At 53.9% G+C, this 25,250-nt stretch overlaps 8 protein-coding genes across 8 annotated transcripts; 4 read left to right on the top strand and 4 right to left on the bottom strand.

Moving 5' to 3' along the window:
• Positions 1–4,567: 4,567 nt before the first annotated feature.
• ASPACDRAFT_4015 (MFS transporter) lies at positions 4,568–6,324 on the top strand (the record flags this gene model as incomplete). Its single annotated transcript, XM_020200710.2, has 2 exons — positions 4,568–5,692; positions 5,752–6,324. 2 exons carry the CDS (start codon positions 4,568–4,570, stop codon positions 6,322–6,324), a joined length of 1,698 nt encoding a protein of 565 aa, XP_020053898.1.
• A 1,367-nt stretch (positions 6,325–7,691) lies between these two features.
• ASPACDRAFT_45650 (trypsin-like serine peptidase) lies at positions 7,692–10,135 on the top strand (the record flags this gene model as incomplete). The annotated part of the gene is made up of 4 exons (XM_020201643.1): positions 7,692–7,839; positions 7,916–8,425; positions 8,499–10,049; positions 10,107–10,135. 4 exons carry the CDS (start codon positions 7,692–7,694, stop codon positions 10,133–10,135), a joined length of 2,238 nt encoding a protein of 745 aa, XP_020053897.1.
• A 425-nt stretch (positions 10,136–10,560) lies between these two features.
• On the bottom strand, positions 10,561–12,422 carry ASPACDRAFT_123472 (uncharacterized protein). The gene has a single exon (XM_020196641.1). It carries the CDS (start codon positions 12,025–12,027, stop codon positions 10,684–10,686), a length of 1,344 nt encoding a protein of 447 aa, XP_020053896.1. The 5' UTR covers positions 12,028–12,422; the 3' UTR covers positions 10,561–10,683.
• A 280-nt stretch (positions 12,423–12,702) lies between these two features.
• ASPACDRAFT_53729 (uncharacterized protein) lies at positions 12,703–14,201 on the top strand (the record flags this gene model as incomplete). Its single annotated transcript, XM_020202789.1, has 2 exons — positions 12,703–12,777; positions 12,885–14,201. 2 exons carry the CDS (start codon positions 12,703–12,705, stop codon positions 14,199–14,201), a joined length of 1,392 nt encoding a protein of 463 aa, XP_020053895.1.
• A 111-nt stretch (positions 14,202–14,312) lies between these two features.
• Positions 14,313–15,559, bottom strand: ASPACDRAFT_1858322 (uncharacterized protein; the record flags this gene model as incomplete). Its single annotated transcript, XM_020197598.1, has 1 exon — positions 14,313–15,559. Exon 1 carries the CDS (start codon positions 15,465–15,467, stop codon positions 14,313–14,315), a length of 1,155 nt encoding a protein of 384 aa, XP_020053894.1. The 5' UTR covers positions 15,468–15,559.
• Positions 15,560–15,888: 329 nt separating this feature from the next.
• ASPACDRAFT_1890164 (ankyrin repeat domain-containing protein) lies at positions 15,889–17,553 on the bottom strand (the record flags this gene model as incomplete). Its single annotated transcript, XM_020198562.1, has 1 exon — positions 15,889–17,553. The coding sequence occupies one exon, from the start codon at positions 17,551–17,553 to the stop codon at positions 15,889–15,891; it is 1,665 nt and encodes a 554-aa protein (XP_020053893.1).
• Positions 17,554–18,946: 1,393 nt separating this feature from the next.
• Positions 18,947–20,835, top strand: ASPACDRAFT_32477 (cytochrome P450; the record flags this gene model as incomplete). Its single annotated transcript, XM_020199880.1, has 3 exons — positions 18,947–19,334; positions 19,404–20,251; positions 20,350–20,835. 3 exons carry the CDS (start codon positions 18,947–18,949, stop codon positions 20,833–20,835), a joined length of 1,722 nt encoding a protein of 573 aa, XP_020053892.1.
• Positions 20,836–23,237: 2,402 nt separating this feature from the next.
• On the bottom strand, positions 23,238–24,167 carry ASPACDRAFT_32658 (putative short chain dehydrogenase; the record flags this gene model as incomplete). Its single annotated transcript, XM_020199894.1, has 2 exons — positions 23,238–23,770; positions 23,885–24,167. The coding sequence occupies 2 exons, from the start codon at positions 24,165–24,167 to the stop codon at positions 23,238–23,240; spliced, it is 816 nt and encodes a 271-aa protein (XP_020053891.1).
• Positions 24,168–25,250: the final 1,083 nt, after the last annotated feature.

Genomic DNA, 25,250 nt, shown 5'->3' with positions numbered 1-25,250 from the left:
TTCTAATGAAGTAGGATAGAGCTTGATGGGAGATTGATGAAATGTAAGTGGAAGTGACGAGCGTGGAGTCATGTAGACTGAAGAATGATGTGAGAGGCGGGTGCTTGATTCCTTTCGATGATTGACTTGATGCCCCAGGCATCTAATTGTTTCCACCCACCAAGTTTCAGTCCACCTTCCCATTCACTTAGGCTTGAGTAGACCCATTTAACGTGACCTGTTCAGTACGAGCAGAATACTACCTACCGGATGGCATATATAGCATCTAGATCTGTCATTATCTGGCTTGGCATAGTTCTCTGAATGTTCGAAGATATGGGATTTTTCAGTCTCCCACCGCTCAGCCAAAAGAACTGTCAGACGCTGATCCAGCCGATGGTCTATTCTCGAGAATTCCGGCTCCTGTCACACTCTCCTAGATATAGGATACTTTTTTCGGTCGACTAAGTGGATTCTTGAAATATCATATATAAGGATTCGAAGCTCCTGTAAGGTTAATGTGGCACTCCTCTTATCAGCAAAGCTCTTTTTCTTGGGGTAAATCCACCCCGGGTGGCTGTTGCGAGGCCAAACCTACATCCAGGTTCAAGTGGTATTATTCCTTTCTACAGTTTGGATCTATACTTCCACGTGGCTCCTAGGGGTATCGAAGCAACGGCCAAAAAGATTATCAGACATCAATCCAAATCCTGTCAGAATTACAAATCAGATAAAAACGACTAGCCGAAATAGTTCATTAGACTAGCTAGTGTACTTCGGTGCTCGAAGAGGTTTTCTAGTAAAAACCGTGTCATCAAAAGTCCGTCGTGCATTAGGGGTTCAAAGACCAGTCTGAGTTATCTGACGAGAGCATACCCAAGGTCCATAAAGCAAGCAGAACAGTGAGTTGAGGATGTGTCGTGGTACCACTTGCTGTCCAAGGCACTGGAGCAGACACTTACAAATTACCATGATTATCGAGTCGGCGGATCGCGACAAGCTCTCTATTGGTAAGGATAAATCCGTAACGCGCATGATGCTGGATCATGTAGTAGTTAACCTGAGAGAGGACTTGTTTGTATTCTTTTCTGTCCGTGTGTGACGGACTATTTGCCAGTCCGGTGTTCCACTTGTACGAAGGCTTCACATCGCCAGGCAATCTGTTGGACCGTATGTGACTGGGAAGATGTGGGTCGTAAAAGGCGAGATCTGGTGCGCATCTTTCAATACGAGCTGCTGCCTCGCCAGCACCGTAGTACACAACGCTGAATCGGGCAGTCTGTGCTGGATTCAAGAGTGCGAAGCCACAACGCAAAGCTTCTTGCACCCTGTCTGTAAAAGACCGTGCGATCTGATGTACCAGAGTTGATTCTGTCGTGAGGCTATCCATTGGGCTGTTGCGGAATGGATTATCTTGAAGATGAGAAGTGGTCAGGAGTGCACCGTAACGTCTCATGATGTTGTGAATATTGAAGTCACTCCAGATCCCAACACTGCGGATATCTCTGTATCCATATCTACCAGATGCGCTTATTGTGTTGTGCGTGTTCGGGTTCTGCACATCAATAGGTACAGCGGATGGACCATGTTGCAAAAATGCTAGGAGTGAGACATGATGATGTGCCATCGCAGCGACAAATAAACCCCACTCTGCATACGTAGCAGGAGTGGGGCTTGCTGGACTCTTTGGTTGCAGCTGAAGATAACAAGCTATTTGTAACGTTTGAAAAGGGCGGGTATAGGAGAATAGTCATGTATAGAAGGAAGAGAAAGAGAGTAGAAGATAGATCAGAGGAGACTAGAGGAGCCAGCCCTGGGGCTGAAGCTTCAATTCACTACTTCTATAGACAACTCTTGCTCTGTGTTACAATTCACTGGACCCCCCAGTAAATATCAAGACAGTCAATATTTGTTCTTCTATAGGCATCTGCCGTCTCATTTCTATCAGAGTGCCTGTAGCGGTTCGAGTACAAATAACACTACATACAACGGATATAGAAGTGTCTGTTAAGGAAGTGGATGATGGTGGTGGATTTATTTCCGTGAGGCTATCTGAGAGGAACTAACAATATAAATTACTGTCGGCGCAGGGAAGCTGGGCATAGTATTAGCTAAATAGTCCGCTGATTTCACTTGATGAGCTTCGGAATGTGTGATTCAGCAAGCTCTAATGATAAGTAAAATTTGAAGATCCGCCTAGGACATAAGGAAGGTACCATACAAAGCCCAGGAGACTCCTCGCCTCCGCTATACAATCCCTACCCAGTTATATGCCTGCCACATTACCATGACACATACACCGAGACTCTCTCCTCTTATAGCCCAGAACTTGCCTTCCATCACCTTGTCTGAGACCGATTCTTATCAAAAACCAATGAACACATTCTTCGATTTATTGTGTTCCAATAGAGGTTGAGGAGAGAATGCATATCCAAGTGACTCTAATGGGATTCTTGCAGTGTGGATTTGAGTCACCTGCCCGCATGGACTCCGTCGATGAAACACCCTATAACATACGGAGTCTCTATTATCAAGCTGAGAACATCAATTCTACAGAGCAGTGAGGCGACCCAACAGCTTGCTGATCAAAAAAGATCACGGTGTCTTACTACAATCTACCAATATAACTCTATATAATGATTTCCTCTCGCCTCAGTTTCCCCAAGAGCCTGTCGTCACCAAGGAATTCATTTGTGGGCGCGTATGGGAGCACATCGTATCCCGAGCTTCTTGCGCCTTTCGCTACAGATCCAAGTCGCTGAACACGAATAACCCCTCATCTCCACTGAAAGCCTTAATATATGACGGCAGAATTGCGGGCTCATCAACCTTTGACCACTTTGCACCAGACCTAGGCTTCTTCGACGACAGCCTTCCTCGTGAGACAAAATCATACCGAGCCCTTGGAGCGTGCCAACAATTCAAGCAAATGGTCGTTTGCGCTGCAGAGCCATCCGAGCCGGGCAAAGCGACGGAAGTTCAAACAGCTTCTGTCAAAGGTCAATTGGTATATGCGGCAACACCACACGCGTTATGGGTCAACCTGACAGACCGCGAGTTTGTGGCGACTCGGCAGCTGGATGGGCCCGGAAAGGGGAATTTGGAGCTATCAGATCCGGTTCCCTGGAACGCTGCGGGCACGGTCTCTGGCCTGCGACTGACGATTTTTCTCAAAATATGGTATCTGGGGATGCGTGTGGCACATGAAGAGAAATGATTTTTCTGGTGAGGAAGTTAGCTTTGTTTCATCTTGTTCATTGGGGAATTCCTGCCTTATAACTTAAGTTGAAACCTGGGTGGCCTTACTTTAGATAGATATGCAGTCGTGGTTACTGATTGGCTACGTCCTCGCTTCGGGCACGTGTTCAAGGTTGCCCGTGCTGTTAGGCGGTCGCTGGCAGGATGATGAATTTCTCATTTTATTCCTTTATGCTGAAGCAGCCATTCTGGTCATTTCAAAATTTTCTCCTTACAGTCAGAGAAATAATGATGTTTCGTCCTGTTTGTGTTGTGAGTAGTCCGTATCTCTTGCCCGAAGTAGTCTCGGGCGACGCGGCTTGCATGACAGCTGGCCGGCTGGCCGATCAGCTTTCCCTAATCAGCTTCAGCCTCATCAAATAAATCGGGTATATCGGGTTTGGCCTAATTTCCGAGACCAGTCATCTCCCTAATTCACATGCAGCTTGATCACCGCTTCCTGCGACGTATGTGCATGGGCCCTGCCATAAGCACAGCTTAACCTCTTCACGTGTCACCCGTTCGGCGCGTCCATGCAGCTTTCTCCGTATCTGCAACCCATCTCAATACGGCTATCACGAGGCCGAGATCTGAGACCTCGAGCCCCAGAGCAACCGAGCGCCCCAGACCCCCCATAATATGACTTGTATTGATTTGATCCCGGATATGCATATTTGATTTTCGAACGTTATGCTGACCGCACTTCCGCTCAGGACTTTTCACTCGAGCCGCATCGACTCAGACACTTCACCAGCGAATACGAAGTGCCCAGCAGGGTATACACAGGGTGTCCCAAAGACATGCACCTGGGCCGTCCTTTGTAATTCATCTTCCTTTTTCACCGTGCAAAATTAGGTTTCGGCGTACCCTTTATTGCAGGGTTGATGACAAAACATCGGATCCCGCTGGAATGGATACGATGGCCATCAGTCAGCCTGCGGTTGGGCACTGACATCACCATCTCATGTCAAAGCTCAAGCACGCAACGAGCTAGCGACTGACAGCTCGACCATCACCACCCAAGTCCATGGATCGGTAACTCCGGGGGTTAAACCGACGACCCCTCCTGCAAAGTACAGCAAATTAAGGTTCTGGCGTGGCCAGCATGGTGCGGCTGTAGGGCTTAACTCCGGAGATGGATTTCCAATCCGCCAGCCAGTTCCCGCCGGCTTAGGGAGCATTCGATGCATCGAGTAACAGCCTCGTCCGGGGGTCTCTTCTTACTATAAAGATGCTCAATACGGTCGCATGGTTTCTTTATGTAGTCGATTCAAATAGATCTCATTATGATATATATGCAAATCTGATCTAGTGGTTCCATCATATTCTACTCTACTCAACGAAGACCGCCATGAATAGTCTGATCCGTGATGCCCCCCTGGGGCAAGTGATTCGATGGGTGACCAAGAAGAAGTACTTCAAGTACCCCGAAGAAGAGGCAGACTTTGTTTTCCCTCCCGAATACCTACAGGGCCTGGCGCGACTCGGCGTGCCGGGCATCAAAGCCCCACTGGGGAGCCGACCGCAACAAAGCGAACAGAGCAGCTCCATCTTCCACAACCAGCACGCCGATCAAGACCCAGAAAAGCTGTTGGACAAACCAATTCCAGACGATAAGAGCGAGGCTGACACACTACCCCCGGATTTTGTGATGGTGGATTGGTACGGGCCGGACGATCCAGCGAATCCACAGAACTGGACTCAGACGAAGAAGGCATTTGTGGGATTTATCATATTTCTCTACACCTTCATTGTGTATGCAGGGTCTGCGATCTATGTCTCATCAGAGGAGGGGATCATGGCCGAGTTTGGCGTCTCGACCACGGCGTCTGCTCTGGGGCTGTCATTGTATGTGTTAGGGTACGGAGTGGGGCCTCTGTTCTTCTCTCCGCTGTCGGAAGTCCCTTCCATCGGGCGCTCCCCGGTCTACTGCATTACCATGTTCTTGTTTGTGATCATCTCCATTCCACTCCCACTGGTCCACAACTTCGGAGGTCTGCTGGTGCTCCGCTTCTTGCAGGGGTTCTTTGGAAGCCCCTGTCTGGCCACGGGAGGAGCGACAATGCAGGACATCTACTCCTTGCTCTACCTGCCCTTCGCACTCAGTGCCTGGGTCACCGCAGCCTATTGCGGACCCGCTCTGGGCCCGTTGATCTCGGGCTTTGCCGTCTCCGCCATGGGATGGCGATGGTCGCTATGGGAGATCCTGTGGGGAGCCGGCCCCGTCTTCGGCCTCATGTTCCTTCTGCTGCCCGAGACCTCCACCCCTACGCTGCTCCATCAGCGAGCGCGTCGTCTGCGCAAATTGATCGGGTCGAACCACCTCAAATCGCAGTCAGAAATCGTGCAGGCTCAGCTGAAGCCGTCCGCCATCATCATCGACGCCATCATCAAGCCCATCGAAATCACCGTCAAGGACCCCGCCATCCTCTTCGTCCAAGTCTACACAGCCATCGTCTACGGAATCTACTACTCTGTACGTTCCCCTCCCCCCTCCCCCCATCCCAAACCAACACTAACAGCCCCCCTCAAAAGTTCTTCGAAGTCTTCCCCCTCGTCTACCCACCCCTCTACAACTTCACCCTCGGCACCATCGGCCTCGTCTTCCTCTGCGTCCTCGTCGCCTGTCTCCTAGCGGTAGCCATCTACTTCGCCTACCTCCTCTACTACCTCATCCCCCAACTGCTGCGGGGGGTCCCCAAGACCCAAGAGAGCCGACTGGTCCCCGCGCTGATCGGGTGCTTCGGCCCGCCCATCGGCCTGTTCCTGTTTGGGTGGACGGCCAACCGCCACATCCACTGGATCGTGCCCACGATCGGCATCACCATCTACGGCAGCTCGGCGTTCATTGTGCTGCAGTGCGTGTTTGTCTACGTGCCCATGTCGTACCCGGCCTACGCGGCGAGCCTCTTCGCGGCCAACGATTTCTTCCGGTCCGCCATGGCGTGCGGGTCGATCCTGTATGCGCGCCCCATGTTCCTGAATCTGGGGATCGGGAAGGGGGTCAGTTTGTTGGGCGGGCTGAGTACCCTGGGCGTGATTGGGATCTTTGTGCTGTATTGGTATGGGGCGAAGTTGCGGGCGAGGTCGAGGTTTGCGATTTCTTAGGGGTGGTTGGTTTGTCTGGGTCGGGGTAAGAAATAATAGGTTTGGGTGGGGTGGAGGGTTTATCGGGTTATGTGAGTTGGATTAATACTAAGGGTGATTGGTAGATAATTTTTTTGCTGTCTAGAGATACCTAAAATGGATACCTGGTTTGCCAAGTTCATATTTTGCTGTGGACTTGTAAGGTTAGGGGGGGACCTCGCTATGTATTTGCAGAGCGGAGGCATCCTGGGCGACGACAGATATATCTGAATCGCGCATTATGATAACATTGTTGCTCTCCAACAAAATGTGATGCTAAACTTCAATTAAGGCATCACCTCTCAGCTCCAACCTCAGGTAAATGAAATCACATTGCCGCCTGGAATTTGTCACGGTCACATTTGCCTCAACACGAGCCAGCAGTCGGCGGCAATGGAGATACCCGGCAATAGTCTCAGATGGGGGCGGGGCACGTTCAGGTACGGCGACCCCGTCGCTCGAATATCCCACATTGAGAACACAGAACAAGAAGTTGGCTGTTTCTGCAGGAGTGCGCAGTCAGATTGGTGAGTTTGGGCGAGGACAAGCCCTGCAGCCTCGGGTCTAGACTGCTTCCCCGCTGCAGGAACGGGATCCCTCATGAAGAAGGGGGAAAATTACCCGACGGCTGCAATTCACCATGTCAAAGCTTTGATGTGGTGGAGTCAGTGGACATGGGCGATCAATCGGATAAATAGGTAGAGAGATCTTTTTGTTGTGAGTGTGTGATTGAAGATCGGCTGTAACACATGAATTAGCTGGAGCAATGTTACTATATACCTAAGTATATACTGCGGGCTGGGGAATGTCAATATCCCAATACAATCATCTAACCCTTCTGCCAAGACCCATTCCCCCTGCAGCATGTAAGAGCTAGTATCTTGCAGGAGTTGATACAAAGGAGTTCAGCAGATGCACTGTCTGGCCAATCTGCTCCCAGATGTGGTCTGAGAATTCGGATGGTATGCACGTTCTAATGCAGGAGACTGTGTTCATCGGCAACGGATACCCTTCTATCTGAGCTCACACGCCATATCACTATCACATTCTCACAGTTGCATCACATAACCTGCCCTCCAGCTGAACAAGGTGAGCAGTATATTCTCAGGCAGCCACAAGGACGGTTTTCGAGGGAGACACATGCATCAACACAGCTGAACACAGCTGAAAGGGTCGAGCGACACGAGTGGGAAACATCTAGCGACGATGAAGCTATATAAGAGGGGTCAAACCGGCCAGAAACTTCACTCCCATCATCACCGCATTCATCCTTCTCTGCAACTTTTTAGTCTCTCTCCCATTACACATTTCACACATTCTATCTTTCTTTTTGCACCAAAACCAAAGTCATGCCTGTCGTCGCCGCCACCTGGACGCTGCAAAGCACGCCCTCCCAAGCAGCCGAGTCATGCTTCGGTCTGCAGCAGGAGGGCGGCGAGTCCGTCTTCGAAGACGAGCGCCAACTCGTTGACCCCATGCACCTTGCCCCGGGGGCAAGTACCGCTGTAAGAACACTGAACCCACATTCCTCTCTTGTTCCTCACGAGATACTCACCCCATGTCTCTCTCGCAGCCATCGTCAAGCTCTTCATGCACTACGCCGGCCAGTCCCCCAATGACACCCGCTACGCGATGGGCACGGGCTGGCTTATCCGGGACGACCTCCTCGTGACAGCAGGCCACTGCGCCTTCGACTGGAAGGAGGGCTTCGGCCGGGCCAACGAGGTCAAGGCCTACATTGGATACAACGGGAAAGGGTCGATCGACAACCCGTCGGCGAACGTGCAGTTCCGGCACGGGGTGCGCATCGTCACCACCGAGGGGTGGCTGCAGTCGTCCTCGAACCGCCACAACGACGTGGCCTTCATCCAGCTGGACCGTCCCTTCACGGCGGTCACCCCGTTCCAGTTCTCCGACACCCCCGTGGCGGGCTCCGACTCGATCGGGGTGGTCGGGTACCCTGGGGATATGCGGTACAAGGGCGAGCCGGGCGCGCAGATGTACGAGGAGTTCAAGGCCGTGCAGTGGAACCGTCAGGCGGCTGCGAACCACATGCTGGAATATCGGATCGATACTTACAAAGGTAGACACCCAGCCTGCCCCCTTTAACTCTCTTAGCTATGTGAACAACCAGTTAACACATGTACCGATGATAGGTCAATCCGGCTCCCCCGTCCTCCTCGAGAATCAACCCCACATCTCCATCGGCGCCCACGTCTATGGCGACGTAGGCAACAACTCCGCCAGTCCGATCAGCAACAGCAGCTCCAGCACCGCGGACAACCTCGTACTCGGCAATCCCTACACAGACTACATTAGCGTGTTCGAGAGCTCCCAAACCTACCCCGTACAAAAGTCCGACCCGCAAACCGGCATCCAGTACCTGCTGGTCGACCGTCTTGGCCAGCGCCAGACCCGCACCGCGGAAGAGAACTTCTGGGACGACCTCAAAGACGTCCTGCATGTCGGCGCGCCCATCGTCTCCGGCGCTCTGACGACCGTCAGCCCGTTCTTGGGGCCGATCGGGGGCTCCGTGGCCGCGTTAGCTGGCACGGCCATCTCAGCCGCGGCGCAGAAGTGCGCGGAGAGTGGGTTCGTGGATTCCACGCCCACCACCACTACCCTTGTTAGTGGTGCCAACACCACCCTATCTGGAGGAGGTTCGTCCCCCGGCTCGGCGCAGGAGAGTATTCTGGCCGAAGCAGCGCTGCAAGCCTTCCTGAGAGCGGACGCGGAGAAGATGAAGGAGCTGGGGATCAGCACGAAGATCATGGTCGAGTACCAGAAGGCGGCGGCGGACGCAGAGGCGGTGGCGCCCCGGCTTCTGCCGGCGGTGGCCATGCCCGCCGCGCTGCTGGTCGTCCAGGACGTGCTGGCGGGCACCAGCACCGAGTCCGCCATGGTGACCTTCGGGACCGCATCAGCGGCCAAGGTGTCTGCGCTGCGCTCGACGACAGCCACTTCATCGTCCTCGATGGCCTCATTCACCGCGACGATGGCGGGTGAGGAGAGAGAGCTTAGCGCTGATCCCTTCACTACCCGGCTAGTCCGCGCAGCGCAGCATTCCCCCGGAGATGAGAGTTTCTGGAGCACGTTCAGCACGGTACTGTCGGCGGCGAGTCACGGGGTCGGCGCCGTGCAGACGGGGCTGTCGGTGGTGAGTCAGTTGATCCCCTACACCAAGGCCAAGGGGGCGGAGAGTGCTTTCGATTCCTTGGTTGAAGAGGAAACGCCCATGGACCAGCAGATGAAGATCCTGGGCCGTCGCGCCCTGTTGGCCGGGGCGACTTTGCGCGTGCTTCGGGACTTGCCCTCGAGTCAGCTCGACCAGCTCGAACAACTCCCTCTTCCGGTTTCAGTACTGCAGCAGCAGAGTGCGCAGCATCACGGCCTTGTGGATGTCACTGGAGCGGAGGAGGAGAGCTTCTTCACGGCGATCCAGTCGGCAGTGCAGAAGATCGGGCCCTCGGTCATGAAGTACGCCCCCGTCGTGGTCACGGCCGTGCGGCCGGTGATCGCCGCGTTGGCGGCGCCGAAGTTGCAGCAGCAGCAGGCAGAAACGATGGTGACGGCATTCGGGAATGGAGAGTCGAGCTCTGCCTCGTCGAGCGCGCGCGGATCGAATGGGCTGGTGGTGCCGCGCGTCGTCCGGAAGAAGACGAGTCAGAGCTTTTACGATAAGGTTATGGGCGCGAGTCCGACGAACGGTGAGTTTCTGGATGTTCTGGTGAGGTGTGGGCATGAGCTGACCATGATTCCTCCAGGTGTTAGTGTCCGTACTGTCGTTGTGTGAGAGGACCGAGCAGGTTGTGGCTTATCGATCTGCTGAGGTAAAGATGAGTGAGGATGGCAATCGGGATGGGTTGTTCTGGGATGATTGAGCTCAGCTACGCTCTGTGATGTTGTGATGTTATGGTTTATGTGATTGAGATGATATGTTCTGCGATTTTGGTGTGGCTATATACGTGCAACTCTACTCAAGCTATACTTGTTTTGATCTCTAATTTGACATTTTGTCGGAAAGCAGCTGAGCATTCTGAATGACGGTAACTGGGAGCTCCTAATCAGTATGTGGAAGCTGGGTATTTTCTGAAAGCTTGTCCAGTCCGGATTTTAAGTCTTGTTTTTGATGAGAGGCTAGTCATGCTTTACTGTTGTTTCCGGCTGAGAGAAAGTTTCGATACATGAGAGACATGGGATTACGAGAGACCAAATCAATCGTGGGATATGTTATATAATCATACAACATTGAAGCTACCTTGCATCCAGAAACCGCTTAAACAAACACGTTCGTATCACATTACAAGGTTCTCAACCATCCTTCATCAGCCATTACACCCCCTACAACTCGTCCACACTGACCATCTCACCTCGTTGAAGCTCCTCCATCATATTCTGCACCCATCTCGTCATGGTCTCCTGATAAATCTCTTCCCTCTTGATGAGAGGATTCCCAGGATTCGTCGACCTGCCCAAATACGCGCTCTCATCCAACTCCGGCCGCCCGTGCTTCAACAGGTAAACAGCCAGATAATACAGCGTCACGCTATTGGTGATCAAAAGCCCCCCAGCACGGACCACAGGCTGCTGCTGCTGCGGCTCCACCCCCCCTCGCGAAACCCCATCCCACCAAGCCTTCCACGTATGCAATGCGCGCTCCATCGCCGACAGATCCACCGGGAGAATGGACGTCTGCGCCTCCAGCAGTAGCGAATGCATCGCCAGAATCAAGAGGTTCAAATCCCACGCCGTCAGCTTCGACACCCCGCCTTCCTCCAGTCCACCCGCCCGCGCCGCCGCCCCCATCAACCCCTTCACCGACGACTGGAAACAACTCGAGGGATCCTGCGCCGGCAAAGCGGCCCAGCTCGACGCCGACCACGCGCACCAGCTCGCCTCGTCGCACGGGAACGACGCCCGCGTCTCCTGCGGCGAGAGCAGCGGCCTGCTCCCGCACAGCAGCGCCTGGTAGCAGTCCACGGCGTAGACGCCCCACAGCACGCGCTTGCGCGCCTCCTTGGCCACCCACGTCTCCCACGTCCGGGCATTCCGCGTAGCTACCGTGCACTCCCCGTGCACTTTGAGCAGGCCCTGCTGTCGGATGGTGGCGACGACGAGCGGGTGCAGTAGCCGGGCGGCGGCGCGTTCCGCGCTGCCGCCTTTGGCTGTGCTGGCGAATTGGCTGAGGAGTAGGGCTTGGAGGTCGGCGAGGCTGGGTTCCGTTGGGTTGTCCGGTGAGCGGAGGCAGGTTTTGGCAAAGTGGGTGGGGAGGGAGCTGTACAGGCGTTTGGCGTCGGTTGTGGATGTGGGGTCGGTGGTGTTGAGGCCTGCGCCGATGAAGGTGATGGTTCGGATGAGGATGAGGGGCGCAGAGGCCAGGTGGAAGGTCGGGAGATGCATCAGAGGGAAGAGGGGGTGGAAGTGCGTGAAGAAGAGTCTGGCGTAGGTTTCGAGGCGATGCACGGGGATGGTCATGCGGTCGACGGGTTCGGTCTCGAGGGTGAAATCGGCGGGCAGTCGGAAGTTGTCGGGGGAGATGATGGGCCCTATGTTGTGCAGGTGTGTCCCGGGGAGGGGAAGTTGATTTGCTTGCGCTGTTGTTGTTGTTGCTCGTGGTGGTTCAGCGAGAGCAGTGGTCCTGTCCAGGAATGGCGTTTCGGGCGGCGTCCAGTCCCACGATGTCATGTCGCCGAATGTATCGAAGCTTTCGATGTCGGCCAGCTGATTGAGAAAGTCGAGGTCCTCGGTCGACAGGAGACCCGGGGAAAGCCAGTCGGCAGGCGGATCGAGGGCTGGGCTCACGTCGAGGCTGGTGTCCCATCGACCTTCGCTGCCTGTCTGTGGTGGGGATGGAATCGAGCTGGTCTGCCTGGGCGTGGCTCGGCGGGCGCGCTTTTTGCGCTCTGCCCGCTCGCAATGCCAGCCCTTGTGACGGCATCGTGAACAGGGTAATCCAGTTTGATCGAGATTGCAGCGTAGTTTGGAATCGGCGCATCTGATGCAGCTTTTGTTCATCCTTGCAGCGCTGATTGTGGTGGTCGGGAAATGCGAGCAGCGGGAATAGTGATTTCGGACATTTTTCGAACGTTGGGGGTTCGTGGGGGTGGGAAACGTCCCTGAGAAATATTCATAGGGCAGCACGATAAGGATAAGTTGCCGCCTCAGCCTTGTGGCGTTCCCGATCTGCGAATGGCATTGGCTGTGAGGGAGCAGCAAGATCTCTTATCGTGCTCGGGTTTTCGGGTTTTAGTGCAGCGTGTGTCTGCGTATTTCCGAAGTCCCGAAATCCCGATACTTGTGGTTGGGTGCCCTACACGCTGACACTGACTATAACAAGACCAGGCATGCTCCACCAGAATCATGCTTCTATCATCAAAACAAACAGTCATAAATTGGGTCTCATTCTCCAAGAAAGCGATCGTCTCCACATCAGCAGTATGTCGTCGACTGAATCCACCCAAACCACCAAAAGCCCTGCGGCGACACCATCACGCCTCTGGTTCGATCGCTTCTGCTTGTTACGCCGTCGTGAAGATCCACAGTCATTCACACCATGGCAGAAACATCTCATCGTGGCTGTGATCACTCTATCTGCCTTTACCGCGCCGTTTGCATCCTGCATTCTCTTCCCCTCGTTCACCACTCTCGTGGAACACTTTCACACAACAGAAACGCAGGTAGCGTTGACAACGACGGTATTCCTCTTAGGGCTGGCCGTGGCGCCCCTGTGGTGGAGCACGCTAAGCCAGCAATACGGCCGCCGGCCAGTCCTAGTAGCCAGCTTCATCCTCTCCACCATCGCGGTGATTGTCTGCGCCGCGTCCGACTCCCTCGCCCTGATGATTGTGTTCCGCTTGGTCGAGGCGCTGGGCTGTTCCTCCGCGCAGAGCGTGGGTGCGGGCGTGGTCGGTGATGTCTTCCCGCCGACAGAGCGCGGATCCGCCCTGGGGTGGTTCTACCTGGGCACGCTGATCGGACCCCTGCTGGCCCCCATTATCGGCGGTGCGCTCCAGGTCTGGCTCGGATGGCGCTCCATCCTTTACTTCATGGCCATCTTCACCTTCAGCGCCGCCGTCATCACCACGTTCTGCCTTCCCGAGACGCTCGTCAAGCCTACTCCCAACAACGAAACCCAGCAGCAGCAACAGCAGCAACGGTGGTACCAAGCCCTCAAACGGGACATCACGGCCCCGCTCCCCAAGCTGAAATTCCTGCTCGTCCCCTCCATCGCCCTGACCATCGCCTACATCAGCATCTGCTTCGCCAGCCTGTACTGCTTCAACACGACCCTGCCGTACGCCTACGCCGCCCAGCCCTACGACTTCTCCCCGATCGAAATCGGCCTCTGCTACATCAGCAACTGCCTGGGATACGCGATCGGCAGCCTCGTCGGCGGCAAGCTGAGCGACGCCCAGCTGCGCCGGCACCAGGCCGCGCACGGGGGCAAGATCCACCCGACCGCGCGCCTGCGCACGGTGTGGTACGGGGTAGGCTTTGTGCCGGCGGGGTTGGTTATTTATGGGTGGCTGGTCGAGCGCCAGGTGTTTTGGGTTGCGCCGCTCGTCGGCGCGTTTCTGTTCGGGCTGGGGTTGATGCTCGTCACCTCTACGGTCATGCCCTTCCTGGTGGATGTACGGCCGGGCGCCGGTGCGGCTGTCGTTGCGGATCTGAATCTGGTGCGGAATCTGCTGGCGGCGCTTGGCACGGTGGTCTCGCCGATTGCGGCGTCGAGTATTGGGTTTGGGTGGTGGATGACGATTTTGGCGGTGCTTTGTGCTTTGGCGGTAGGGTTCTTGGTTGTTGTAGTTTGGAGGGAGTCGATGGAGGGGAAGGTCGAGGCGGATAGTGGGGTTGTTTGATTTGTGCGGTTTCGTGTCCAGTGTCGTATCCTGTAAATATTCTATAGAACCTGTGTTGAAGCAATTAGATCTGTACTTAATCATGTTGATCTTCGTTCCGTGTGGGTACAATCAGTCTATTTGATCTTGATTTCTTTCTTCGTTGAGTCGGCAGACCACCTGAGAACTAGACATAGGCTCAAGGCCTGGAATGTCCGTCGCATGCTTCCCCTTGAATGTATCATCAGTCACTTTGAACAGTGGTTTTATCCCCCTCGTCTCTACAATCTGGATAAATTGACGAGCAAGGTCATAAATGGCATGTGTCTCATCCGGATGGTAGATGCGAGCAATCTGTTCAGCAGCACTCAAATATCGATCGCGAAAGGCAGGCCAGTGTGCCGTGTGCGGCCCTGGACAGAAGGGGTCGTTCTTGAAGAAAGCATCGACAGCTTGCTGAACACCCTTGAGATCCATCGAGGTGGAGTGACAAAGGTCACAATCCAGGATCCACATGGTATGGGTTCCCAAAATATTTGTGATGGTGTTGCTGCTGCTTCTGGTGTCCGTGGCTCCGTTGTGCTCCGTGCCAGTAACAGTTCGCGACATCGGAGCCAAAACAAATTCGACGTCGTTCGCATCTATCTTCCCAATCAAGTGAAGCGTGGCCAGTGCTTCGCCCATCATGGCAGCATAACAGTCGACATCCTCGGCGCGGATCCCCAGTTCAGCCATCTGATCGACATGAAGGGGGAGGTTTCGGAGGGAAAAGCCTCGAAATCGAGATCGGACGTTCATGGCCGTGCCGTAGGTGCGCTGGCGGCCGATGTACGGTCGGATGAGGCAGGCTTCATTGCTGGCGCTGTGCAGAATCTGCTGGCGAATTACGGGAGGACAATACGTGTCCACGAGAAGACGTCTGATGTGCCCGGGAAAAGGAGGGATTCTCTCGGATAGAATCGCATTACAGGCTGCATATCCGTCTGGGAACCATCGGAGATTTTCTTCCCACCATGAATGATCCTGTGGAGTGATATATTGGTGGCATTGAGGGATACGCGCGTGGAGCTGCGTCAATGAGTTTCTCATGCTGCGCTTAGCGTATGAAAAGTCGATGAAAGCCTCGTATGCTCGGCTGTGCATCGTGAAGTCGTTGGCAAGTGATCGAGATGGTCCTCTATCTTCGCGCTTGATGGCATGCCCTTCTAGGCTTCTTGCCCATACTGTGCCGCAGAAACCTGCGCCAATCCTTTGATAATATTCGTTGGAGTCGGTGGACGTAGTCATGGTGTCAACAAAGATAAGGTTATTGTTAGAAGAAAAAGATCGTCGTTTCGAGACTAAAGAGATGAGATGATTGTTAGAAGAACAAAAATTTCAAGACTGAAACTTCTAAATTGTCTCAAGAGGTGAGGTTTGAGTCACGGGGTGACCACTCCCCACGTCATACTTTATCATGTCTTCGTTATGTGACTTGGAAGTGATCGGAACGCAGATCCGAGCCACGGTAACTAGACTAAACTTGGCTTTCATGATTCCCAGTTAATCGATAGCTTCGACCACTGTTTTTGGCTATCTTGGCTGAAGGCCGAGCCCGAAACCACGTACAGTTTGTACATGAATCAGCTAACACTTAATATCCCAGGTTGAGCATTGACTGCAGCCTGGAAACCTCGATCATGGCACAAACCTGGATCCCTGGAAGAGACTAACCGTCTGCTGCATCACTTCGAACAGACCTTTCTCGAGGTACGAATCCCAAGATCTTTCTATTCTGGATCAGATTTGCGCTGCCGTGGTCTCGGAGTAAGTTGGCAATGTCATCGTCTCCGTTTTTCTCTGCCAACGCCAGCGGTGTCTGCCCTTCAAAATCCATCATGTTTTGGTCCACATTCTTCGCATCCAGCAGTAACCTTACGATCTCGAGGTTCCCACGCTCACCCGCTGCAATCAAAGGGGTCAGTCCCCTCAGATTCTGGCAGTTCACATTTACCCTCTCCGTGGCCAGGAGGAGACGCACGATGCTCATGTAACCAGCACGAACGGCTATGGAGATGGGAGTTACCTTCCAAGGGCCAGTGAAGTCGGGATTGGCGCCGGCAGCAAGGAGTAGCTCCACCGCACCCATATTACCCGCCTCGGTGGCCATCAGGAGCGGGGTGTATCCGCTGGCCCCCGTGATCTCCGTATCGACAACCCCAGTTGCAAGTAGCGCTTCGATGACAGGAACGTGACCACGATGGGTCGCATCCCACAACGGCGTCACGCCTCCGTGATTCTTGTGGTCGGGGTTGGCCTCACCAGTGGCAAGTAGCATGCGAACGACAGCTTCCCGCCCACTCTGCGCTGCTCGACTGAGGGCAGTATCCCCATCATCCTCGTGGGTCGCATCGACCTTGACGGCAGCGCAGGCCAGCAGCCGTGCAACAACCCCGTCGTATCCTCGGCGCGCGGCAATCATCAGCGGCGTATCGTTGCTTTTGCAATCGGTCGCATTCACATCGACCCCAGTGTATGCCAGTAGACAGTCAACGACCGGCTCCAGCTCGTTGTACGCCGCGACTCCCAGCGGGGTCGACCCGGACGCGTTCCACAGGTTGGGATCCACCCGATCATCCGCCAGGAGCAGTCTCATCATGGCTACGTTTCCATCGCGTGCCGCGCACCACAGGGGCGGTTCTGCATGATGTCGATTCGGGTCGAGCTGCGGATGCGCGAGAAGCAATCGTGCCGCATCAATGGATCCGTGACGTGTCGCCCACCACAGAATGGTCTCGCTCCGTTCATTCCCATCGCTCCACATGTTGGGATCTATTCCGTCAGCGGCCAACAGCAGTTGCAGGGTAGGGAGTCGATATCTCCGCAGAGCCCGCCAGAGCGGGGTAGTCCCGTCGGATTCGCTGGCGTTTGGATCGATGCCTGGGTGGGCGAGAAGGATCCGCGCGATTGTCTCGTGGTCTACTGCTCGTGCCAGGGCTGTCTGGCCGCGGTCATTCCGTCGGTTGATTGGGATGCCGTCGACGGTAAGGAGGAGGCGCACAATAGTTTCATAGCCGTGGCTGGCGGCTTTTGGTAAAGCCTCGGCGGCGGCGGTGGCTTGTGTGATGGTGTTGGTCGTCGTCGTCATGGATGAAGCTATAGTTACCGAGTGTGAGGCCTCGAGCCAATGTCTCATGGTTCCTGCGGTGCCCTTGCGCGCGGCCCAAACCAGGGCCTTGCTGTAGTGGCTGGACTTGGAATCATAGCGGTAAACAAAGGGGTTTAGGAGGGTGTAGCAATAGGTGGATGTTCGGGCGAGGGCGTTGATGTCGGCGGTGCTCTGGAGCTTTTCAGCTATACACAGGAGGAGTTCTCCAGGTAGTAAGGGGAGCATCATCTGACCTGGAAGATGGGCTTACGAAAACACGACGCTGGGACCCTCTAGAAGTGGAGATGGGGAAGGGGGGCGGTGGAGCGAGGCTAAGTGAATCGTAGCTCGGCCCGCCCCGATTCTCCGGAGCATCTAAAGGCGGTGAGCCTGTTGCCCCGAGACGCCTGCACGATACATGAATTATTACCTAGTATGGCAAGGCAATCTCAAGTTGATGGTCCAGTCGGTGGTTTTGTCTTCAAGGCAAAGAATTTGATAGATGGAGGCTGATAGAACTATTACATCCATGATTCAGTCTTGCAAGGCTATTCTCCAAAAGTATCATCAGACCATCCGGCTCATTTGTCTTTCATCCCTCCCTTGCTTAAGTGGTAGTGAACGTGGCTTGACCGATGTCCTTTTGAAGTCGGATGAGTGATAATGGAGACTACGGCCTCTAGAGATCAGGGTAAGGAGGCTGGTGAGAAAGAACGGAGGATATGGGACATCAATTGTGGCTGAATCTTAGGTGCTAATTCAGCAAGTCAAATGAGCGCGGCTTTTCTTGGGTCTTAGCCAATCGGGGATAACGTGAGCTACTTGGCTTGCTGCAAATAGGTACCCATTCCTAGCCATCTTTAAGGGCGATTTGCTTCCCTTCCCACTTGGTAGAACACGGAACTACTCACCTTGATCTATCACGAGGCTAAAAGGCGCCGTTTCAGTGCCACTGGTCGGTTTCGGATATAGCCTTGTGCTGAGGTGATAGTTGGTTGTAAGCTCCCACAAAGAACGGAAGAAAAAAGAGTGACGCAGAGCCAATCAGACCGCCAGCCACTTCCGCTGACAGGCTGCAAGCAAGCATGTCCCCGCGTATTAGCCTTTGGTTAGTTGTGGCTGTACTGACCAGTACCTGGGTTGGTGGTGGACTTGACGGCAACCGTTGGCATCCGCCATGCCCTAAATCGGTCTTACTCTTTCCCGGCTACTTCTAGAGCAGAGAAGCACTTTACAAGCCTTGGACGTCGTAACTGACATTATTCTTATTGGTCCTGATCCTCGATTGATGACGTCAGCTGGTCCCCATATCAAAAAGTGTTCAATGTATTCGCTAGTAAGGCTAGTGGTACGGAGGGGATGATTGCGAGTCAGCGAGCCAAACAATTTGCCGACAACGACCTGGACGGACCCCCTGCAAGGCTGCCTAAATAAGTACAGTATAGTCCTGCTTACTCCTTTTGCCTCTTACATCTCTCCTCTCTTTCCCCTTGCTTGCCCACTCACTTTTCTCTCCATCTGTCTCTCTTCTTCTTGTCTTTCAGTTGTGCTCCTGGTGATATCGCCCCCCCCCACAAAAGATACCTCGTCCCTCGTCTTAGCCTCTGACTATCGCCTACTATTGTTGATGCTTAGCATCATGATTCTCGAGATACTCGGCCTGCTAGCCTGTTTATTTCTGTCATGGAGCGTTGCGTCGATGGAAAGAAATTATCGGCGAGCCTCGACTATGAGAATTCCATTGGTGCGCCTCTACACCGATCCATTGAATCCTGTCTGGATGGTTCTTGAGCCCGTGATCTGGCCGTGGCTTGACCGGCTACCCATCCACTGGCGCAACTATAGCTTCGGACGGTACTCCCGCCGCGGCTGGTCCTTTGCCGACCGGGGCGAATCGCATCATCGCTATGGTCCAATCTGGGCAATTGTCACTCCACGCGATGTCTATGTCAACGTCGCCGACCCGGAGGCCATTCATGAGATTTTCCAGCGTCGAACCGACTTCATCCGGCCCAGTCACCTGTACAGTACGTGCGGACCTCTACCTCTTCCTGTCGCCAATCTGCAGACTGTCTGACCCCCCTGCGTTGATATAGAACTGTTGGAGGTTTATGGGCCATGTATATCTACCGCCAGTTGGACGGACTGGCCACGCCACCGGAAGGTCCTTGCTACTCCGTTCAATGAGAGCGTCATGTCCTTTGTGTGGGACGAAAGTGTGGAGCAGACACGCCAGATGCTCGAAGCATGGGATGGTGCCGCGGAGGGTCGGATTGCCAGTGTTGCCAAAGACACGCGCACCTTATCCCTCAACGTACTTGCTGCGACCGGTTTTCGCAAGTCGTTTCCTTTCCAGAGTGCCAATGACCACGGCGTTGGTCAGGAGTCTTATTCCCCTCCTAGCAAAGAGGACGCGGATTCTGCGGTCGCATCGGTAGGCTACCGTGAAGCTCTGCAGACCGTCCTGGACAACTGCATGCTCCTCATGGTCTTGCCGCGGAAATGGCTGACGCTTCCATTTGCGCCTCGATCGTGGCGTCGCATCTCCAAAGCAGCCGATGACTTTCAACGATACATGGTCCGCATGTTGGATGAAGAGACCAAGGCTTTGAACCACGGTCAAGCTGGCAGTGGGGGTCTAATGACATCGTTCGTGCGGGCCATGGATCTGAAGCAGAAGGCAGACGCGGAGGGGGGCACTGGAGCTGCTGGCTCCCCACCCAAGGGCCTTACGGTGGATGAGATATTCGGGAACATTTTTGTCATCAACTTTGCGGGCCACGATACCACCGCCAATACGCTTGCCTTTAGTTTACTGCTGCTGGCAGCATATCCCGAGGTTCAGGATTGGGTGGCCGAGGAGTTGCAGGGACTCACCGAAGAACAGATCAAGAATCACTATACTGATCTCTTCCCACGCCTTTGTCGCTGTCGATCCATTATAGTGAGTCAATCCTGCGCACATTTCCAGGTCTGGTACTGTCTTGTATCCACAAACCCACTGACAACGAGAAATGTGTTTCTATGCTTCCGATCGGACAGCTCGAGACTCTCCGCCTGTTCCCCCCAATTCAATCCTTGCCGAAGTGGACTAGCAGCGAGCCGCAATCCCTTCAAGTCGGGGATCGGACGATTGTCATCCCCAACGACGTCGGAGTTCACCCTAGCCTGCTCGCCATGCACATTGACGCTCGGTACTGGAGTGACCCAATGGCCTGGAAGCCATCGCGCTGGATCACGGTGGCCGAAGCGTCCGAGCGGGTCATTACCCCAGCGCGCAGTAGCTTTCTGCCCTGGTCGGACGGACCACAGAACTGCCCCGGGAATAAGTTCTCGCAGGTAGAGTTTGTCGCCGTCATGGCTACTCTCCTGCGGACCCATCGTGTGGACGCAATTGCCAAACCCGGCGAAAGTTTCCGGGAAACCCAAGCAAGGGTTCTGGCGACTACGCAGGACGTGGACATGCTGCTGCTGCTGCGCATGACGGATGCGGATCGCGTGCGGATGGTGATACGTCGCGTAGCATGAGGCATCGTGCAGGTTCAAGTGCGTTTTGCTCGTGTATCATTGGAAAGGTGCTTGGATTCATATCTGTACCAGAAACAAGTCCACCTTGTATTAGTGTGTGAGGCTCTCTTCTTAAAACTATTTAAAAAATCTTTCACTATTCTACGGTAATCAACTTAGGGCGTACTACAACTTAGCGGTAATGATGCCTTCTGGTAGACCGAGACTGGATGGGTATCTGCGTTTGTTCATAGAAGAGCGATCAAAGTACGTTTTCTTTCGAGCCTATGGAAAGTAAATTGTCCCGACTTCCTTGAGGCTGGACTGCCCTGCTTCTTTTGGATTGTGATTGGAAAGGTGCTTAGAAAGGTGCTTAGAAAAATGCTTACAATAGTGCTATGAAGGTACTTGTACTCCTAGTTAAGAATCTATAAGTTTTATAGTAAAGGTACTAAGAGACAAACATTATATCTACACAATAGCAGTGATTATCTACGCACTAGCAATAGAGTATATCAGTGATATTAAGATACAGGCGTAGCGCTCTCCCTCAGTAGACGAAGGCATGGCAGCCAGTCTATTCATGAGATTTCCTTGCCACGGGACAACACTCCAGTCCGGATCTGTCTCCGAGCGGAGATGAGTAGACGTCTTTCTGCACAACCCTAAGGATTCACTGTATTCATGCGGTGAATCATCGAAGTGGCACTAGGTGAACACCTGATACTTGTCCTTCACTATGGTACTATGTACTCTATCTGGTTCAGCGCTGCCATAATACAACAGACGGGCTTACTCTTCCAATGCACAAGCAATAGAGTGGTTCAAGCTAGCTCCTTCCCGATTCACGCTGCATGCAGAATTCCTTCCTACTACCTACCTCAGACACCCTTCCCGCATCTTCCCTACGCGATTGAGCTCTGTTTCTCTCCCGCAAGCATCACATCCTCTTTCTTATAAGCCTTTCACGAGCGAAGGTTCTGCATTTGATCCTTCCTAGCTATCAGCGAGTTCCAAGACCAAATCAGCCAGCAGTTCAATTAATAAGGGCGCTCTTAAACCAGAATTTTGCCCTCTTTCTTGCGAACCAGGATCCATGGAGAAAGTCATGATGAATGTCCACACGTCCGCAAGAGCCTTTCCTCGCCAATATTGTCTCCTGGCAAAGCCTCGGACCGACGGCCATTAAGGCCATGATCGCCCTGACCCTGTGTCTAATCACACTAGGGGCCTTGTGGCTGGTAGCGAAAGCAGATCTCCTTGGAAAAGGCCCGGGTAAATACACGGCAAGTTCATAGTCGATCCAATCAAGGTTTCTCTGTTTGTCTCTGCTTGTCGGCGCTTCCCCGCTGGTCGCGTCTTTAACTATTTGCGTCTCTTCCTTTTCAAGTGTGTGTGAGAGAGAAGGAAGGCTAACAGTTTTGCTTACATAGATCTTATCTACCGAATATATCGTATACACCCTCTTCGGAGCAAGACCTTCGCCGTATCGTCAATATGCTTGGAACCCAGTTATGGTTTTGTTAATCAGCTCGGAAGAGAAATGAATAAGCATTGATGAGTGGCTCTAGAACGAGCTCCCGGCCCAACGAAGCACTCGTTAGAGGTCGCCTAGCTGTCTTTCTTCAGGCATTATTAAGAGTCATTCGTCCCCCGACATCCCTGATTATGGAGTTCATTTGGAGAACGAGACGCCTATGCAGGCGTAGTTCTCGGGTCGCCGAATCCAACTGGAAGGAAAAGTTGACTAGTCCCTTCGCTACGGGGACGAGGACGATAATTGGAAGCACCCAGTAGCCATTGAGGCGAGAGTCTATGAGCGGGGGGGTGGCACAGCTTCTCGCATACATGCGCTAGTAGACACTGACTTTGGGGGGTCTTCAAAAAGCTTGTTGTATTGATCAAGTATCCAAGTAGTCGTCGTCCGACACTACCAGCAAGCTGCTGGCAAACCTGCTCGGCCAATATTCGGTTTGTTGTCGGACGGTGATCGCTTCCACTTACATCGCCTCCATGAGAACAGGGTAAGTACTAGAGGAAGCTTTTGGGTGAGGTCAGTCTCGAAGAGCCTTATAGTACTGCTGCCTCGAGCTGCGTTGGATTGATCCGGAAGACCGACAGCGAATCCTGGATCTATTGGCCAAGCTGTGTAGAGAAGCGATGGCGGCGGCGACTCCACGAGGGAGCGGGGCATTCCTGTTAGGGGTGTTTGTGTCGTTCTTTTTTTGTCCACCTTGCGTACGGCATTGCTTTTCGAGTAATGTACATATTACCTGGGATGGTACCTGACCAAGAGTTCGAACGACAATCAAGCTTTTACTTTCCTTCATGTTCGAGAGGGATTGTTTTTGTCGGTTGCGGTAAGACCGAGTACAGAACTGGGATTATAAGTATTATAGAAATGCACAGTAGACCACGACCCATCACCACTCCTGAATGCCATCCCTGGTCAACACCCTCCCCACATCCCCATCGCGCTCCCCCTCCACCACCGCCCGAATGAACGGGCCCGCCACCGCCGGATCCCCGGCACCCATCGCCCTCATCTGCGCGGGACTGCCCCCCAGCCCCGTGGCAAGATACCCCGGCGAGATGGCGAAGACCTTGACCCCATCCGGCTGCAGGATGCGATGCCACTCGCGCATCAGCATGTTGAGGCCGGTCTTGGCGCTGCGGTAGGCCGGCACGCCGCCCGCCCCGGGCCCGGAGGGGGGTTTCGGCCACCCGGTCGCGGTCGGGGCCCGGTTGACGGCGATCGCCAGGTTCTCGGTTCCGGCGAGCGTGGCGGTCCCCGAGGTGATGAAGAGTAAGCGGGGGTCGTCGCTTTGGAGTAGCAGTGGGATGAATTTCGAGGTCACGATCTGCGTGCTGGTCGTGTTGACGCTCCAGGTTTTGTTCCAGAGGTCGCGTTCTGATGTCAGGTCACCGCGTGTGGCTGGGGATTCAAAGGATGCGCCTGTTCTCAAGGGTGTGAGATTTCTTTCATGTGGAATGAGTAGGATGGGGAGGAGGGGAGGGGGGCCTTGAGGACTCGTATGGTACTATACTGCATTGTACATGTACTACGCACCTGCATTGTTGATTAGAACGTCTACCCGACCGTGGGTTGACGAGATCTCTTCGTAGGCCTGTTGAATGGATGCGTCGTCTTCAATGTCAATGATGATCGGAGTGAGTGTGCTGGACGAGTTGGGAAATTCCGTCTGAATGGCTTGAATGGCGTCGTGGGCTTTGGTGGCCGAGCGGGCGCCGACGAGGATGTGGTAGCTCCGGGGGGAGTCGCTGAGTGCGCGGACGATCTGGAAGCCGATGCCGGTGTTAGCGCCGGTGATGAAGACGACGGTGGATGCCATTGTTGTTTCCTTGGGAGATGGGCTGTTTTTGAGTCGAGGGTTTCTTGACTGGAAGATATGTTATGTTGCGTGATGCAAGACCTCGCATGCTTTTATACGGTCGGAAATAATATTGCGCGTGGTCGTGCTCAGACAGAGACCCGGACATGAGGCCGTAGACCGAAGCTCCAGGTAGCTTAAGTCCGTTGCTTCCCCACAATTGCCGGGGACCACGGTGCGGGAGCCCCACTCATCCAGATGCCCCGATCGCTCAGCGCTGCAACCATCGCAACCGATGAGAGAACCAACGGAGAGCAGAGGGCAATATTAAATGATGATGTTGCGCAACGGCCACCGATCATAAAGCTCATAGACAGTGCTTTAATAGGTGGGTTATCACTGCCCTGTTGACTTACAAGGTTCATGAAGCTATATATATCACGGTGGGATAGCCCTTGGTGTTCATTGAGATGGTTATCTAATTACAACATGATGCTGTAGCGGCTACAAGGTCTGAATCTTACCTGCTTAGTCAACTTCCGCTAGCTGGCCTCAGGCACCCCCGGCCACCGAGGCCTCGGTCAATTCCGTTCAACATGCCCCTCGCCAGCCTCATTCAACTGGATAAGTTACGGAGGGGAAGGGCGGGAAAGAGGGGAGGTTAATACTCCGCCGTCACATGACACTACCAATGTGCCTGCTGGCAAAGCAAGCGGCATATCTATTAGAACTCTGGCCCCGTTGCAGCATGTCACCTTTTAACATACCTGGGCGGAGCGAGTCATGCAAATGACGCTTGCAAATGATGGCAGAGAGCATAGAGCCAAGAAAGACCTGCACTGCACATTCAACCGGTGCCTGATCACACAGGTCACTCAACAGCACTACTGCTTAACGCTGTTGACGTCGTGCTCGATCGGTGCGACCAAGCCACATCTCAAGTCGGGTATGGGTGATCTGCACCGGGTAGACAGATCTGAAATAGATAAGCTCGGGAGCCAGACGGTCCACCGCAGCCCAGGCCACCCGACTCGATGAAACATGTTCTGGCCACATCAGCACAAAGTCCGAAACACCGCACTGCAACACCACAGACACTCGACG

Source organism: Aspergillus aculeatus, assembly GCF_001890905.1.
Source record: "Aspergillus aculeatus ATCC 16872 unplaced genomic scaffold ASPACscaffold_13, whole genome shotgun sequence".
NCBI classification, from domain to species: domain Eukaryota; kingdom Fungi; phylum Ascomycota; class Eurotiomycetes; order Eurotiales; family Aspergillaceae; genus Aspergillus; species Aspergillus aculeatus.
This window is presented reverse-complemented; position numbering and strand designations above follow the sequence as displayed.

Coding starts and splice junctions, on each gene's coding strand:
- ASPACDRAFT_123472 (XM_020196641.1), bottom strand. CDS start 12,027: ATGACATCGTGGGACTGGACGCCGCCCGAAACGCCATTCCTGGACAGG.